The sequence below is a fragment of the Alexandromys fortis genome, unplaced genomic scaffold (assembly GCF_014885135.2).
Source record: "Alexandromys fortis isolate MF-2015 unplaced genomic scaffold, M_Fortis_MF-2015_v1.1 scaffold_432, whole genome shotgun sequence".
NCBI lineage: Eukaryota > Metazoa > Chordata > Mammalia > Rodentia > Cricetidae > Alexandromys > Alexandromys fortis.
The window spans coordinates 173,347-190,857 of NW_026068309.1; the positions used below are offsets into that span (position 1 = coordinate 173,347).

General features: G+C 40.1%; 1 protein-coding gene across 1 annotated transcript in view; it reads left to right on the plus strand.

Moving 5' to 3' along the window:
- Gprin3 (GPRIN family member 3) overlaps positions 1–10,531 on the plus strand; it is a 70,420-nt gene extending 59,889 nt beyond the window's left edge. Inside the window, exon 2 of the mRNA XM_050132670.1 lies at positions 396–10,531. Within this exon, the coding sequence (XP_049988627.1) occupies positions 504–2,774 (2,271 nt within the window). The 5' untranslated portion in view covers positions 396–503 and the 3' untranslated portion in view covers positions 2,775–10,531. The remainder of the gene's footprint in view (positions 1–395) is intronic.
- Positions 10,532–17,511: the final 6,980 nt, after the last annotated feature.

Consider the following 17,511-nt stretch of genomic DNA (forward strand, 5'->3'; position numbering starts at 1 on the left):
GGTAGATTTTTATATCAACAGATAAAAGAAGTTTCTGTTGTGGTTGTGTGTGTCATTTTGTTGCCCTTTGCTTGTCGGTAGTAGCAAAGGAACCTGTGTCAAGGGCACCACCTCCTAGGAACTGCTCTGCTCTTGAGCTTTTCACACCTTTTAAGAGAAGGTCTCCCTCCCTTGCCCAGGCTTACTTTCCACTGTCCTCTAGCCCTAACAGGCCTTGAACTTGTGACCCTCCTGCCTTTATCCTCTGAGATCTGGAAAGACAGGTCTGTACCACCAATCTAGTTTCAAGTAGAAAGGTTTTAATGAACTTATGTGATCCTGAGTGGTAGCTCACTATTCTCTTTTCTCCTACAAAGGTATGATATATTAACAACACTGTTTGCTTGATTCCCTAGGCCAGCTTTTCAGAGGACTCATCCCTATATCTTCTCTCTGAGCTCCGACTACTTCCTGGAGAAAACATACATGGAACAGACACTGGAGTGCTCTTGGAAAGAAGTCCCATGGGGACTGTTCCTGAGTCTCTGAGAGTGACGAAAGCCTCCATAGTGACAACGTCTGGAAAGGAAGAGGGTCGAGGAGAGCTGCAGAGTATCTCCCCACAACAAGCTGAGGCAGAGAAGAATGCTAGTGGCGCTGGCAATGCCCCTGCTGAACTTAGCATTGGGCTCAGCACAGCTGCTGAGGCCCTGACGCAAGCCTGTGTGCATGAGACCAGACAGTCAGACATGGCATCTCCGGGTGTCCTCCATGAAGCGGAGCAAGTGTCACCCACACACAACACTCCTGATGACTCCCAGCTGCAAGGAAGCAAGGAGCTGGCAGCATCAGGCCCGAATCCTTCGGCAGAAAAGGAACTTATATCTGTACACCATGCCATCCAAGGTGACCTGCCAAATACCAGCAGCACCTGTGTGGTACCTGAAAACTCCTTGGGCAAATCAAAGGCAAACTCAAACAGTGAGAAACCCGAGAAGTCAAGTTGTCCTACCAGGGTCACCTGTTGCAGCAGCAAAAATCAAATGCTCTGTGATTTTCCATCTCCAGAAAATAGCCAGGGAATTGTACAGGCTTCAGATCCAGCAACGGCGGGTCACCCGTCCCCTTCTACAGACAGATCTGGTGGGGAAGGGCAGAAAGTCAACAGCGACACCACAGTGGGGTCCAGTGGACCTCTACCAAGAAGAGGATGCTCAGACAACAAACAACCCTCTGCCACTGCCTTGGACACCACAGATGAAGGATCTGAAAATCTTCCGCCATCCTCCCTCACCAGCAGAGATGCCACCTGTTGTCCGGACGAAAAGAAAGTGGCGCCGCTAGTGCAGCTTCCGGCAGCGTCAAGGTTCAAAGAAGCCAGTACAATGACCTCCCATGCTGAAAGGGAGGTTAAGGAGGTCCCAGGCAGGGCTTGGCAAGACGCCGAGGTACAAGCAGTGGCAAGTGTGGAGAGCAGGTCTGTCTCTACTAGCCCCAGCATCCTTCCGGCATTCCTAAAGGAAATCCCTGCTCCTGAGCATGAGAATGGGCAAGAGCAGCTACGTGTAGTTTGCCATGGCAAAGGAAGTGGGGGCCACTTACTGGAACTCTCTAACAGCATGGTAGACCCACAAGAGCCAAGGCAGTGTCCCGGAATTGTACCGCAGGTACACATCCAGCCAGCTGCTGCCACTCCTGCAGCTTTCAAGGCAGAATGCAAACCAGAGAATCAACCAGGAGTAGCCTTGAAATCCTCCCTGATGGCCTCCAGTCAAAACCAGGATGCAGAAGAAGATGGGCGGTCTTCAGCAAGCAAAGAGGCAACTTCCGGGCAGCCTGCAGGAACTAATCCTGGCTCCCAGAAAGATAGCCCCACTGACCAAATTTCCCTCCCGAATGGGAGTCAAGCTGGGATGAATCATGGCTTGGAGAACTCTGAAGCCAGGTCATCTGAATTTGTAGTGAAAACTACAAATGACCACAAAACACAGCCAGACCGCAAACCACCTGACTCCCGTGGAGATGCCGGTAAAGATGACCAGCTGGAGAGCTCGAACCCCACTGATAAAAGAGGTGCAAAGGATGGGAAGCCTGCTTCTCTTATTGTAAAAGAGCCCACACCTGGGACCACCTGCTCCGTAGATGCCAAAATCCTACTGCTGAATCCTAAATCTCAAGAAAATGAAGGTACAGGACCAGAAGCCAATCTTGCACCCTCCCCAGGGAGGAAGAGCCAGCAGAACACCTTGGAAGAACACAGACAGACCAAGCCCGCCACAAGCCTGAGCCTGCCATCCGATGGCACCGGTGACTCAAGCCCAGGCTCCGGCAAGAGGACCCCTTCTCGCTCAGTCAAGGCCAGCCCACGCAGGGCCAGCCGGGTCAGCGAGTTCCTGAAGGAGCTCAACGTGACCGCGGCTGCTGCCCAGGTGGGGCTCACACCAGGAGAAAAGAAGAAACAGATGGGCGCAGACTCCAAGCTGCATCTGAAACAGTCCAAGCGAGTCAGGGACGTCGTGTGGGACGACCAGGGCATGACGTGGGAAGTGTATGGTGCTTCCTTGGACCCAGAGTCCCTGGGAATTGCCATCCAGAACCATTTACAAAGACAAATTAGGGAAAATGAGAAGCTAGTTAAAACACAAAGTGACCAGACTCGAAGATCTATCTCCTCAGATTCTTCTTCAAATAAGAAGCTCAAGGGGAGACAGCAGGGCGTTCTGCAGTCCATGCTGCAAAACTTCCGGCGCCCCAACTGCTGTGTCCGCCCAGCGCCGTCTTCTGTGTTGGACTGAAAGGAAACAGCGCCGCCGTATGAGCTGTGGTATTTCTTATGTCTATCCGTATCAATGCTTAAGAGTTTGGATTTCTCTTTTGTTTGGGGTTTGTTGTCCTTGTTTTCGTTTCAGACTTAGCTATTCCAAACTATCTGGTCCTCCATAAACAAAATGCCGTTTCGCATGGAAAGAACACAAGAAGTGAAGCAAAGCTTGGAGGTGGAAGAAAGAAGAAATAATCCTCACTGAGGTTTTCCTAATACGTAATTGTTGATAAAAACACATTTTCACTACATGTGAGTCGTGTGGTACATCCCCTCAGTCTATCGCAGGGTGGTATTTCCACTAAAATACCCACTTTACATTAAAACTAGCAAAAACAACTCTTAGCAACACTGTGATGAGTTCTAGTCTTACTGAAGTCAGGATGCTAGTACCACAAAAGATAAGTAGTTCATAAGAAATTTAATGTGAAAAACTGAAACAAATTCAACTAATCCCTGGGACAAATAAGATAAAATGAAAGTAGCCAAAAGTATATAATAACAAATATGAATTGGCTATGAGCATCTGAAGCTTTTTATGTGAGCAAGTTCTAGTTAGAAAGGTTAGCTATGCCTCCAAACATGAGTACTGCCTGGACCAAACATGAATTTAAATCTGTCCATTTTCCTCCACTGAAAGCAAAGTGCATCTCTCTGTCCTTCTGAGCAAATTAAAATGGTATTTTCTTACTCTAGGGGAAGTATCTGTGACTGGATTAATTAATTAAGGATAACAGTAAATTCTGAATTGTGAATTTGTCCTCTGGTAACAGTTTCCGATTCCTTAAATGCACAACCTAGATTCTTCCATAGTTATCACTTTTCAGAGACATCCTTCAGAGACCTTTGTGAAATCGTAGCTTTGGGTGGCCATGTTGTCTCACTGGTTTTTACAGCAGGATAAACATGGACGATGGGATCATCGTTGGGGCCCTGAGCTGGGGTGAAAACAGGAACTTGCACATTGGGGTAGTATGGAGAAGGAGCACACTCATTTTCTCTAGGCAGTGCTGATCTGAAGGTTGCTGTTAACACATGTGAAAGCCAGAGCTGCAGTTAACTGCCTTTGCTGAAATCACTCACCAGCAAAGAGGACCTGCCATGTGGTTTCTGTTTTCTTTTTTCTTCAGAGACTCAAGTAGCAAGGGTATGGCCAAATATCTACTTTGGCTTTTTTTTTCAATTTATTTCTATTTTGAAGATTATAAATATAAAAATTATACCTGATCTCTAAAGGCCAAAGCTGCATTGCCTTTGATGTCTAGGAGAGAACTTGACTGTGTATAAGTAGGCCACAGTGACAGCACTCTCTGAGTCGGAGAATGATAATTACGGTGTTCTACTTGGAGGCTTATAACGAATTTTTAATAAGGCACATTTTCAGTTCCCTACTAATTGGTCTCTATTAAGAATGCTTTATAAAGTAGAAATTACTGTCAAATTGCTGATCAAATTGCTGTATTAATGATTAGAGATTTAGCATAAAACTCTCCTTTAGTATAAGTACCTTTGCTGGGACTTAATCTGTCTCCCATCTTGCACACACTGGGGCCTTCTGTCACACGTCAGCACCCATACTGTGTATACACAGAGTACCCCCGTGCATAGCCAGGAGCAGCTACCCACAGAGCCCACTCCAGATGGTGGACCCTAGCAAGCCTTTACACTGAAGTGCTGCAGCAGGCTGCTCGTACAGAGAAGAAAGAATTCTGATCAGTAGTAATGTTTGTGGTTTTAGAGTAAGCATAAAATGCCGAGATAGTTAATGAAGCAGAGGCCAGAGAGAGCTGTAGGCATCTGTCCCAGATTCAGTAAATCAAAACTCTTCGGTTTGGTGTTATAGTTGTACCTCTCAAATCGAAAACTAAAGAAATGTTTGATTACTAAGTTTGGTTTTCTTCGGTACTAGAACGAAATTCTTAATTTCTACAAGACTCTAGAAAGCATCACAAAATGGTACAAAGAGGTTTTGGCTTTGCTCCTTCTAGAAACAGCAGTGGAAATGACTTACCAAATGGATACATTAAGCTGGGAAACTGTTCAGGTGTTTATGTAACAGAACCTACCCGTAGACACGCTCATAGTAAAATGCCATTTGAAGTTTTTCCTTTCCATAAGCCTATGACACAGCCTAGCATTTGACCTTCAAGACAGTACTGGAACCCCTCACCTTCTTTAACCAGGGAGACACATGGTGTCTTTCCTGGCTCACTCATTCTCCATCACTTGTTCTTGCTTTATCTGTGTGACACACACTGGCTTGAGAGTTATTTGTGTCTCTCATTATTTTTTAACATGCCATTTAGACCTTCCCAATACATATTAGATTTTAAATATATATTGTAAATGCTTTATTAAAGAAAGAAATAGAAAAGATTTCTTGTATCAGTCGTAAAGGAAGTGAGAACTCAGGGTCTAGAAGTTCCTTCAGCATTTACAATATAAAGATGCTATACCACTTACGAAGAAAATACTAGAAGTCTTAAACTGTAATTATTCTGTTTCTGTGACCATGAGACAAACACCCCAGCTTCCACTATTTGTTTATCGTGAATGATTTTATAACAATATCTTTTTGAATTCGTGGTTTTTGATGCCAGGGCCGCCTATGTAAAATACAGTAAAACCCTGATCAACCCATCATTTTGAATCAATGACATAAGATAAATATTTTGTTATATCAAAGTTAACCCAAAACCTGTGTGTATGTATGTATGTTCAAAATGAAATAGTTGTAAAACAGATTCATATGTTTTCCTACTTTGAAACATCTGACTATCCAGACTGTAATTTGATTTTTGATAATTTTTTTATTCTTAGAAATCATCCAACACATTATTTTGGATATCTCTATTCCCAGTGTTATAGATTAAATATAAAGCTGAAGGGAGTTGGACTGAATGTGTATGTAAAGCCTCTACTCAGAGGTGGACTTTGTAACCAAATCCTTAGCAGGAACTTGCTACCTTGAAGAGAAAGATGAAGATAAAGAAATGTTTGGTTGGATCTGACAATCTTGGAGTTTGACTGCTCTCAGTTTGTGCTGTTTTGCTTCATCTGGGGATCCTCCATCATTCTGGGTATGGTGTATATACCACACCAAAAACAGAGCACAATGGGGCTTCAACTTTTATTTGTAGGGGGTGTATGACAGTGTGTTTTTAATGTCACCTGTCCAGTCATTTTTGTATTCACTTTTACTGTAAATGCATGAGAAATCCCTGTCTCCTTTTACTTCTATAGTGGAAGTGTTTTTAAAAGACCCCCTTCTAGTGCCACATAATCCTCCATATTTCTTGTCTACTTTTTCAGATCAGTATAAAGAAAACAATATATTAGGATAACATCTGCATATAGGTATATATGCGTTTATTAGACCCTGGCCAGTCATGGCCTGTTGTAGACTCAGATTCACTAACTAGCTACAGTGCAGCCATGGAGCCGAGGCTGTCTACTCTCTCCGGCTTTGTTCTAAGTGGTGTGTGAGAAATGAACTTGTGAACTCCCCAGTGTGGTGACAGAGTGAACTCTGAAGTATCTTAAGTGAGCTGACAATATTGTCACTACCACTGCGTTGTCTACATGATGAGTCAGAAGCCTTCTTTCTGACCATGTCGGTACCCACTGTGCCACATTCATACCCGAGCATTCTGATTTGTTAGCGGTGTCCCTTGATGTGTGAGCAGCCTCTTTGGTTCTTTCCAAATGCAGCTCACCTGCTGCTGCCCCCTGGCAAATGAAACTGCAATCTGTGAATCTCCTTGGGACCTTACCCTCCCCTAATGAAATTCTGTAACTGATAAGTGACTATAAAAGTCATCTGTGCAGACACATAGGCTTATTAATAACTATATAATTTTAACAATTTTCCAAAAATAGCTTTGTAAATACTTAAGCAGTTTTTCCATGAACTTTGTCTTACATTTAGAACAGAGACTGTTCTCTTTGACTAAAAAATTCAAGTAAGTTTGATTTCAATAACCAAGAAACTAAATGAAGAAGTGAGGTGGGACATCTCTGCCTGATGGTGATAAATGCCAGAGGTCTTTACTGCTACGTTAATGCTGAATACTCACCAGCTCAGCTACACACTTGCCACAACCGAATAACCTCTCTCAAAGTAAATCCAATACATCTGTAAATGTGTATATAAACAAACAACGGATGATCCTGAAGACACTTTGGCTGTCAGGAAAATCGAGGTGACAATTATAAAGGACATCCAAATAACCGCAGTCTCGATAACATGGTGGTGGGGCCAGAATGGTGCAACGAGATGTTATTTCCACATTTTCTTCTAAAAACCAGATATCTCAGAAACCTATTTGAGGATAAAGACTGTTGATTGTGAAACCAAAGCCAAGCAATACCATGCCAAAATGAGGCAGTTGTACCAGCAAGCGCATCAGCTGTGGGCACACATTATGTAAGTATAGTTTCCTCTGTGAAGGTTGATGATCCCAGAGGATACGTGGAGGGACAATTTCTGCTTTCTGTTGGAAAGCCTGGTGAGATGCTTCACAGATGGAAACCGCACCCATGACCAGGAGCAAAGGTTAGCTTGCATCTCTGTCTCATTCCAGCCACGCCTGAAGAGGAGTCACTAAAAGTCTTGCTGGCTTCCAATTCAAACCAGAACCTTTGTCAAATAAAAGGATTGAATTTACAGGAATTTCTCTTCCAGGACACTAGCATAACATACGCAACTCTCTTAACTTGACATAGTGGATTGCCCTATGTGGCAATGAAAAGCAGGCTCCCAAAAGTACTGAAACAAGCCCTTCTAGCAAAAGGAGCCTCAAATAATGCCTTACAGAGAATGTTCTAGACACTTTCTGAATACTAATGACTTGTCAAGTGTCTTTCTGGGTTCAAGTTCAAAATTAATTGGCTGCAAAGTATTAGGAATTAAGTCACATATTTTGCACTTCAGGAAAAGACACTGATGATCAGCCAACAAATGATAATTATGATGAGATGTTCTCATGATTTGTGAGTGCTAAGGAGAATTAAATGGGAGAGAACATCGAGCCCCTAGATCTCTTCAATGTGAAAATGTCATCGTTTTTTTTCCCTAGGTGCAAAATTATAATTTGGGTTTGTTTGATTTTAACATTGCTGCTAGTATTAACTTTACTTATTTTAAAAATTAACCTGTCTCTTTTGGGAAAACTTCTAAGTATTAAACAGTTTCTTTCTGATCCATGTGACTTATTAACTCTCTGTGAAGGTGGTGTGTGGAGCAAACCACCCCCGATGAGCAAAAGGAGCTTGTCTTTGTCGGGAGGCATTCTTTCTAATTTCAGTGTGGATTCATGGGCATTCATTATAGGCCGTGTCTTGGAGTAAGTCACGTCCTACCATGTCTTGAAATGACACATTGTGAAGTGACAGTGTCTAGTCCTGCATTGGAAGGAAGGAACAACTACTAACGCTTGCTATCAGGGGATCTACAGGTACCTAGTATTAAAGATGACAGAAGACAACATGGCCTGAGAAATCAAGCAAAACTTTAAAGTAGCAATTCCTAAATCTCTATATTTATTTACCTCTGCTGTACTAATGTGTGAAAAATATGTTGTGCATAATACTGTAGCTGGTTGTGGTATGTCTGTACATTCTATAAGTGTGTGTAGTCTGTGAGTAACTGCCACTTTCATGTGTAGGGAAAAAAATCGCATGCTATAGCCCATTTCAAGGCTATTTCCTATTGCCAGGTAGGCACATTCAGGAAACTGAATAAAATCAACAAAAATGTGCATGTATGTTCAGTAACAGAGTAGATACTTTCAGTTGATGATGGTCAAGAGGGACCAGGCTTTGTTTGGATTTTTTGTTTTGTTTGGTTTGGTTTTTATCATCTACAAGAGTAGCCAGCATAGTTACCGCAAAGGCTGAATGGAGTGGTCTGAACATTTACATGTTACTAGATATGCCAGAGCTAATTTCACATGTCATTAGTCACAAGTAAGGTCAGTTCTTTGACCACTGGGTTGATTGACATTCCTCACACATCCTCTGTGTTAAGTGTGTGACAGTATGTACATACCATGGGTGTGATTGTGTACATACCTTGTATGAATTATCTAAATTCTCTAAGCAGTTGCAAGAAAGCAGAATGAAGAGATAATTATTCAAAAGCCTCAAAAGGGCTAGTCAATATGGATTTCCATTTTCTACACATAAAATGTGTATATAGCCAAATGTAAATATCATATCCAAATTGATGTGCACACAAAATGCATTTTATTCATACTACTACATTTGAATAAATCGTTAGCATATTAAAACAACTAATTAACAGCTACATCTTCCCATGACTTTCCTATTTGATATCTATTAGTATTGAACTCAATGATCCCCCTTGAGTGATATTACACCCAAATGGCAGAGTTTATGTGTGTGAAAGTCCCGTCTATATAATGTCTCACTGAGTCTGGTATTTGAACAGCTTCAGGGTATTAATACTGTTTTTTAAATAGAGCACTATATCTGGAAATGACACACACTGGGAGAAACTACTTACATTCTGGAAGCTGAATTTGGACCTTTACCAGTAGTTATACTCACAGCCTGACAGAAAGCTTACATTTTTGCTGAAGTCTCCCTAGCTTTCTCCAGTGTACATAATCATTCAAAGTAGAGATAACCACAGGCCTTCTCTTGATATTAGTCAAACAATGTGTACCCACACTGAAGAGAAATAAAAGTTCAAAGTGAAAATAAACTATAGGTGCTGTTGGTAAGAAAGGATAGAATGAACAATTGGAAGTTCCTTAAGAAAGACTCAGGTACTCTACAGACTAATCCAAAGGCCAGAGCCATTAACCAGTTATTGGTAATACTAAACAAAATTATACAACCTATCAGTTTTCAGAAAGGAATTGACCAAAGTTTTCTCATTTCTTCTCAAAGAAAATCCTCTGCTAAATAAAAACTAGAAACCGACATGCTTAAAAGTTAGTATAATTTGACCCCAACTCTATGTCACTAAAATCTGTTAGCTAGTTGCTGGGCTGACAATATGAACAGAAATATCAGCATTACTCCTCGATAGAGAATTCTATTCAGTACAAATACAACCACCTTCACTAAAGGTTATGAATCGCATTTGAACACACATTCATGGGTTAGGAAGTGGATGTATAGTCTTCACACCTTAAAGATGGGTAAGGTTAACCATTGTACAAACACTACATGACAGCAGATGGCTGGGTTCACCTGTGATAGAAATACAATTCCTGAAATCTTGATGTTCACCAATTTTGCTCTTGCATAAAAGAAATGTATGTTCTCTTGAAAAATGTATACAATTTAAGTATCACCAAAATATTCCATCAATGTGACAATCATTTACGGACACTGACCAAAATGAACTACCGTATTTAATCATTGAACAAATGGTAATATTCAAATTTGAAAGTATGAAACTAGTTATGGCATAGTGTCTTCTATAAAGGTCATAAAATAGTTTGTTTAAAAAAGTTCTCTTTTCTTGGACGTTGGTCAGTAAATTCATTTTCGTTCATGGAAGGTCATGTTTATACAAAGATAATGATTTCTTAGACTGCAACCTTAATTTTGCATTTGCCTTTGGTTTTTTAATTGGTATTTAAAATACTGAGATTCAGCTGGCTAGCTACTTTTGTCCTTAAAAGTTTTGAAATATAATTTTTTGCATCTCGCTTCCCATAATAAATATAATATGAAATAAAATTTCCTACACTTCTATTGCTGTTTCTATTGTCACCATTGCTGTGGATATTGTTTTGGGATATACCATTCACTTGATCTCCTGACTGAATGTGGAGTAGAGCCTAGAGTGTTTACCATGAAAGAGATGTGTTTTCCTTAGAATTCTTATTGGGTCAGCAATGCCTCCTGATTATCATAAGCACAAGTTCTCTTGCACTTGATAGAGTGAGGTGGTGGGGAGACTGAATATGTCTGTATGTTTATGTGCATTTATCTTTGTGTGCTTGTGTGTATATGTATGTGTGCACTTGCACAAGCCTATATGGAGAGATATAACAGCTTAGTGATGCTGGAACTATAGGCAAGGTGGTGGAACCTAGATTGCCTTTTTATCCACACCCTGCTGTCTTTCCAAGATTATTGCTGTGCTCTTCCAGCCTCTGTTCCTGAGTAAGTTATTGCATCCTGTCATCATGATTCCCAGAAGGCAAAAGGAAGTCCAGTCTTGTCCTTGATTTGGTCTTGATGATTAATTAAATGAACATCATACTTTGGCCCTTTTGTTTCTTTAAATTTGTCTTCATTTTATCAAAGAACTTTTAAGGAGAAGTATAAGATTTATAAACTTAAACTTTACAAAAATTTGATTAATTTTCCATAAACTATAAACCAACTGTTCTCAACCTATGGGTCATGACCCCTTTGGGGGTTGCATATCAGATATTTACATTATGATTCATAATGGCAAAATTACAGTTATGAGGTAGCAGCAAAATAATTTTATGACTGTGGTCACCACCACATGAAGAACTGTATTAAATGGCGATAACACTAGGAAGATTGAAAACCACTGATTAAAACAACTATTTGTTTAAACAGTGATAGCTTTAAATTTTCCTGTAGTCATTCAGTCTTTCTAAATTAACATGTACATCTAAGTACATCTAAACATATGCTGTCACAGTGTCAAATGGTGCCTGGGGTAGCTATTACTCTTCTACACTAAGATATTCTATCCTGGCCAGGCGATGGTGGCACACGCCTTTAATCCCAGGACTCGGGGGCAGGGGGAAGGCAGAGGCAGGTGGATATATGTGAGTTCCAGGCCAGTCTAGTCTACAAGAGCTAGTTCCAGGACAGGCACCAAAACTCCAAGAAACCATGTCTCGAAAAACAAAAACAACAACAAAAGATATTCTATCCTGGCTCTGTTAAGCCTCAAACATTTCCATTCTAGGAGGCACTGTCTGGCAGTGGTCACAGGGTGATAACACTAGATTGCTGTCTTCTCAGGTGACTCTTCCGCCAACTATTCTCCCCTTCCCCTACTTTTAGGTTTGAGAAACATGCAGAGTAGGTCTTTCGCATCATTTGGCTTAACTGGGGTGATATTAAATAAAACTTCATGTGCAAATAAAGTGGTTTGTGCAAAATGATATACTGTGTGGTACACTGCAGCTTCCATGGTGAGATATTTTTAATCTTTATTTTAATTTTTATTTTCAGGGGGTGGAGATGGTGGGACGAGAAGATGAGTTTGGGGTACATGATTTCTTTGTGAAATTCACAAAGAATCAACAAAAAGCTAAAAAATGAAAACAACTATTGTTTGTGAAGAAAGACCATCCCTTTCCAAGCCTTGCAGGATGACTTTCTGAGTACCAGGCCATCTGGGTCTATTGTAGCTACATAATACGCGTCATCAACTTGGTGGTCCATCAACGTATTATTCACAGCTCCAGGGGCTGAAAAGACCATCAGAAAAAGTTGGTTTGCTGTCTAGTGGGTGGCTTCTTTAGCTTAAAGATAATGTTACCTCACTGTATCCTCACATAATAGACGTGGCAAGGAGTGTCAGGCTTCTTTTATAAATGAGACAATAGTCCCATCTCTTCTCATGCCCTAATCACCTGCCAAAGATGGCACCTCCTCCCACCACATCAGGAGTTATGATTTACATGCAAATTTTTGGTGAATAAATACATTTGGACCAGAGCAGACATTTATTTTTGTTTTTGTTTTTTTCATTTTCTATGTAAGAGTGTTTTGCCTATATGTTTGTGCCATGTCTACAGTGACCACAGAGGCCAGAAGAGGTCAGTAGATTGACTAGAACTGGAGTTACAGGCGGTTGTGAACTGCCCTGTGGCATGCAGATTCTGGGAATTAAATACAGATCTTCTAGAAGAGCACCAAGTGCTCTTAACTACTGAGCCATCTCTTCAGCACCACTGATACATTTTTAATGAACTTGTCAATTTACTAATCTATAACTAATGTTGTAAATGCCAACATTAGTTCAATTTCACCCACACCATTATAAAGTATTAGTGAGCTAATTTTTAGAGTTTTAAAACACTAACGATGTTCTGCAGCCAGCTTTTCTGAATAAAATGTAGAGAACTAACAAGATTAAATTCATATTATCTGGATGAATACTAAACATGCTTGAAGTGCTTCTCTGGAAGGAGGATTGGCATCTCTGGAATCTCTAAACCTGGTTTGTCCGCACTTTGCATGCCTCAGTTAAACATGTGTTTACAAGGAAGTTAGATTTCACGAAGGGCTGGAAAGGATTTACTTGATATCTATATTCTTTAGCCTATGCTGAAAACTAAGATAATGAATACATACCAAGCATTCATCTGAGCACTTCCATATATACCTGAACCTCGGATGATGCTGTATAAAAATGGACACCAGGTCTCAGTAACATCCTTTTTCCATAGGCAGATTCTTCAAACAATTTAGATGATCAAAGGGATTAAGGGTAGATACTCTTGATATCAACAGACCCTTGGTTCAAAACTCAGCTTCAAATTTATGAACTGGAATTCTTGACTGAGTAATTTAATTTTCTGAATATGGAAGCATTCATATATAAATTGAGGGTAATAGTAATCTCAAAAACTGTAGGAATTTTATTGGATAGACAAAACAATTCCATTACCAACTACCCTAAGCTTTATCATTTTATTGCTAAAAGCCTAGAGTTTTGCCATTTTCTTCTCCATACTACACTTTCTGTAAACCTAGATAACTGCTCAGAATAGTTTTAAACATGACTATGAGACATCAAATTGACTTTTAAATTATTTCCTTTTGTTGTTTGAAGCATGAGGACAGGCAATACTTCAACCACTTACAGTTGTCAGATCTTTGAAAAATAGGAAAAGATTTTGATTAATTTTGTCACATCATGTATGATTTATAAGATTAAAGTAAAATATTAATATAAAATGTTGCCAGCTCAAAAAAGGAGAGAAAGTGGAAACAAACCTGGAAACTTTAGCTACGTGAGAACCTAAGCCTTAAATGTGATTTAAAAAAATACATTCTACATACAAATTGCTAGAAAAGTGACATGATTGACATGATTTTCTAAAACATAGGAAGAACACCTACAGGTCACTTTGAAAGAAGACCAACTGAACAGAAAATCTTGAGTCCACAAAGTTTTATCCTGACAGATGAGAACCTCCATGTTGCTAGACGTTAACCTAGGAGTCTACAACAAAGGGTCAAGAGAAAGTATTTCACCTTATCAAGAAATATCAAACTGAAGCTGCCTGGTGGTATTTGAATCTCTGCATGATGCTGAAGGGGAAACATTCTGCAAAGAATCTACAGAAGCCATGGTCAGATAAATGGGAGTACTTGCCACTTCTGAGACTGCAGCACCCAAAGGAGAATGAACCTTCCATATCCTCTTTTCTCCTCACTCCTTTATCTTTACCCAGACTGTCAGAAATAAAACTTTTGAGAGTAGGAGAAAAGATTCAAAATCACTTGGCCTACACATTCATCATCTCCACATTGTTCTATTTAAATATGACTCTAGCTACTTATGAAGAGATTTATCTAGCTCACTTGTCTGGAGACTCAAGGGCACAGCACTGGTTTGAACTCCAGTCTCAGCTGCACCACATTGTGGTCAATAGCATAATGAGCATGTGTGTAAGAGCAAGCATGTGATTGTGTGTTGAAATAGGAAGACAGGGATAGAGAATGGGTGAGTGAGGCTTTCATCCTTTATATCAACCCTGTCATGAGAACTACCAAAGAAGACACGTAACAGCTACCTCACACTCCTTGACATAAAGGTCTAAAAATAGATTCTACTTCCCAAAGGTTTCACCTTGGACATAAAGTTTTCATTCACAATGGACCCTTTGGGGATATAAGTTATATTAAGAGCCCAATATCAGGCAACAGAAATGCCTTCAGATCATAAAAAAGCATGACTGTTGTGGAGGAATTGTCCATACAGACATTCCAGTGTGCCAATAAAGCAACCTTGAATCTAGGATGGAATCACAATTGGCTGACAGAGATTACCCATAAAGTTCATGGAGAACTTTACAGGGAGGTTAGAGAGGGAACAGAGGAACCTGGGAGGAGTTCAGGGTGGGGCAGGGGCAGGGGAGTGGGAGTTCTAGCACGCATATTCCAGAAACATGGTCAGTCGTTTCACTTTCCTTGGATTCTTCAGGTTTTTAGTTCAGTTTCTGACTCCTGAGTTTTTATTATACGAGAATAAATTAGACAGTCATTTCATCTGGCAGTTACACATTGCATTTTTATTCACATGATTGTCACATGACACTGAATAGTTTATCTTGGAAATGAGACTGCATTTGTAATGTTTAATGATATGATGATCGAATCAAGTGATGAACCCCCCCCCCCAAAATTAGGTAGATACCATCACTAAGTATGTACTTGCTGCATTTGAGCCATGTGAATTGTCAGCCCCAAAGGAATCTGTATTTCTTGTTCATCTAGAGGTCCCTGAGTTACTACATATTTTAGAGGTCAATAACATCAGACCCTGTATAGGAAATGGAAGCAGGAAATGAAAAACCCTGCTTTATTTCTGGTCACTGTGTTTTGCAAAATCTCAAGATAGCTCCTAAGATTTCTTCTCCCCACTTTGTGTGCCTTCTCCTAGTTATTGAATCACTGTTGCATGTAATTTGAGTCCAAAGTCAATTGGCCTTAAAATACAGTTATCTAAGACTGACACAATCATCATGAACTGTTAAAAAGTTTCATCCAATTGATTCTCAAAGGAAATGTCAGAGAAACAGTTTCCAGTTAACTGTCCTCTAGAAAAGCCACATACCCCAGAGCCCACATCTACAGAAGTGCCACGTGACTCTAGTGCTGAAATCGGACCCCAACTGGTAACCTAGGAAGAAAAAAAGCACCCAATCCTTCCCAGAGTTGTACAGAAATCAATCCTGCCAACAACCAGTCAGCTTAAGGGAGAACACATGCATTTAGGGAAGAGATGCTTTCTTCATCATCACCACTCTGGATGTTTGCCAAGCAAAACCTGAGCAAAGAAGTGAGCCACACTGACCTACAGCAATTGTGAGCCTGTAATTATGATGGTCAGCTTTAATTGTCACAATGTACAGTCACCTGGGAAGAGAGTCTCAATATGGGACTGTCTACACTGAGTTGACCCATAGATATGACTTGGGGAGTGATTGTTGTGGGATAACCCAGACCAGTGTAGGTGGCACCATTCTCTAGTAAAGAGTTTTGAACTGTATAATAGTGAAGAAGTCAAACCAAGCACAAGCAGAAAGGTGAGTATATGTGACTGTGGATGTGATATGACTAGCTGTTTAAAGTCGCTATCTTGACTTCCACACAATGGTGGACCATAAACTGGAGTAGTCAGCTGAAGTAAACCCCTTTTTTGCCTAAGTGCTGGAGCCCACAGAAGTGGATCCATTCCACCTTGACTAAAGGTCAGAGAAATCAGGCCTATTCTTGCTCCTTTAAGGTTATTGACAGGAGTTTTGACTTAAATTGTAGCAAGTACCAGGGTATCTTGATCTAGGGTGTGGTTAATTGGTGTTTGGGGTATTAAGATAGTAATTACTTTGTGTCTTGTATCAAGGTAAAGAAGTCTTTTGCTTAAAAATCACAAGAAATAAACACAGGTGGATTCAGTAGTCACTGGGTTGCCCTCCCAATTCTATCTTGTGTCTGTTTATTTCTTTTATATCTCTTTTATTTTCCTAACATTTCTAACTCCCACCCCTACCCTGAAACGTATGAACCTGTCAAGGTTAGACACTGACAGATGTTGCCTCAGCATTGAGTAATGACAGATGGCCCCCAACCTGGGGCTCAAACCCATGACCCTGAGATTAAGATTCTCATGCTCTACTAAGTTGCTTGTCTTCAAAACATTTTTTTTACCTCAGCAATAGGAATGAAATTAGAAATCTTATCTTGAGTTAGATTAAGTTGCTCAGTTTGTGGTCATTCATTATGTGGGAATTGAAAATTAATATAATACCATTTTATTCAAGTGGAGATTCAGAATAGCTAAAATTCAATTTTGTATTCAAGAGTCTCTTTATCTCCATGCTACCCACATCAAGAAGCACAGACCCTCCCATTCTGAAGCATCAATATTAATGAAATATTTAATAGTATTTATTATATGATAGTGACTTTCAATAAAGGAGAAGAATACTGGTGCAGAACAAAAACTAAGTTGCTATAATGTATAGACATATATACTTCATACTGCATATCTAATGAAAATGTATGCCTTATAGTCCTCATTTACCAAATGGGATAATTTGTTGTATTTATTTTTTACTTATGGAAAACTTATACATAAATGGGTATACTTTGGCTTTTTTTCTAGGCTGCTAAATTAAATTAGCAATGAGAAGTCACTGTTTAATCTATGTTAGTCATTATTTCAAGTTTCTTATCCTACTGCTCACTGTAAGAGCCCTGTGACTTTATCATTATGATTATTATCATGCTTATTTAATAGATGAAATGGTCAAAACACAGATAAATTAAGAACAATGGGGCGTTAGTGATGGCACCTAGACTTCCCTGATATCTTTGTGATCTATTCAACCAGTCCAGTGTGGCCACCTTTCTGTACACTGAAATGCTGAGACCCAAAATCACTGGCAATCAGAAAGCCAGATGCTATTTGAACAGTGGTTATCTTTTTACAACCTGATGTTTTT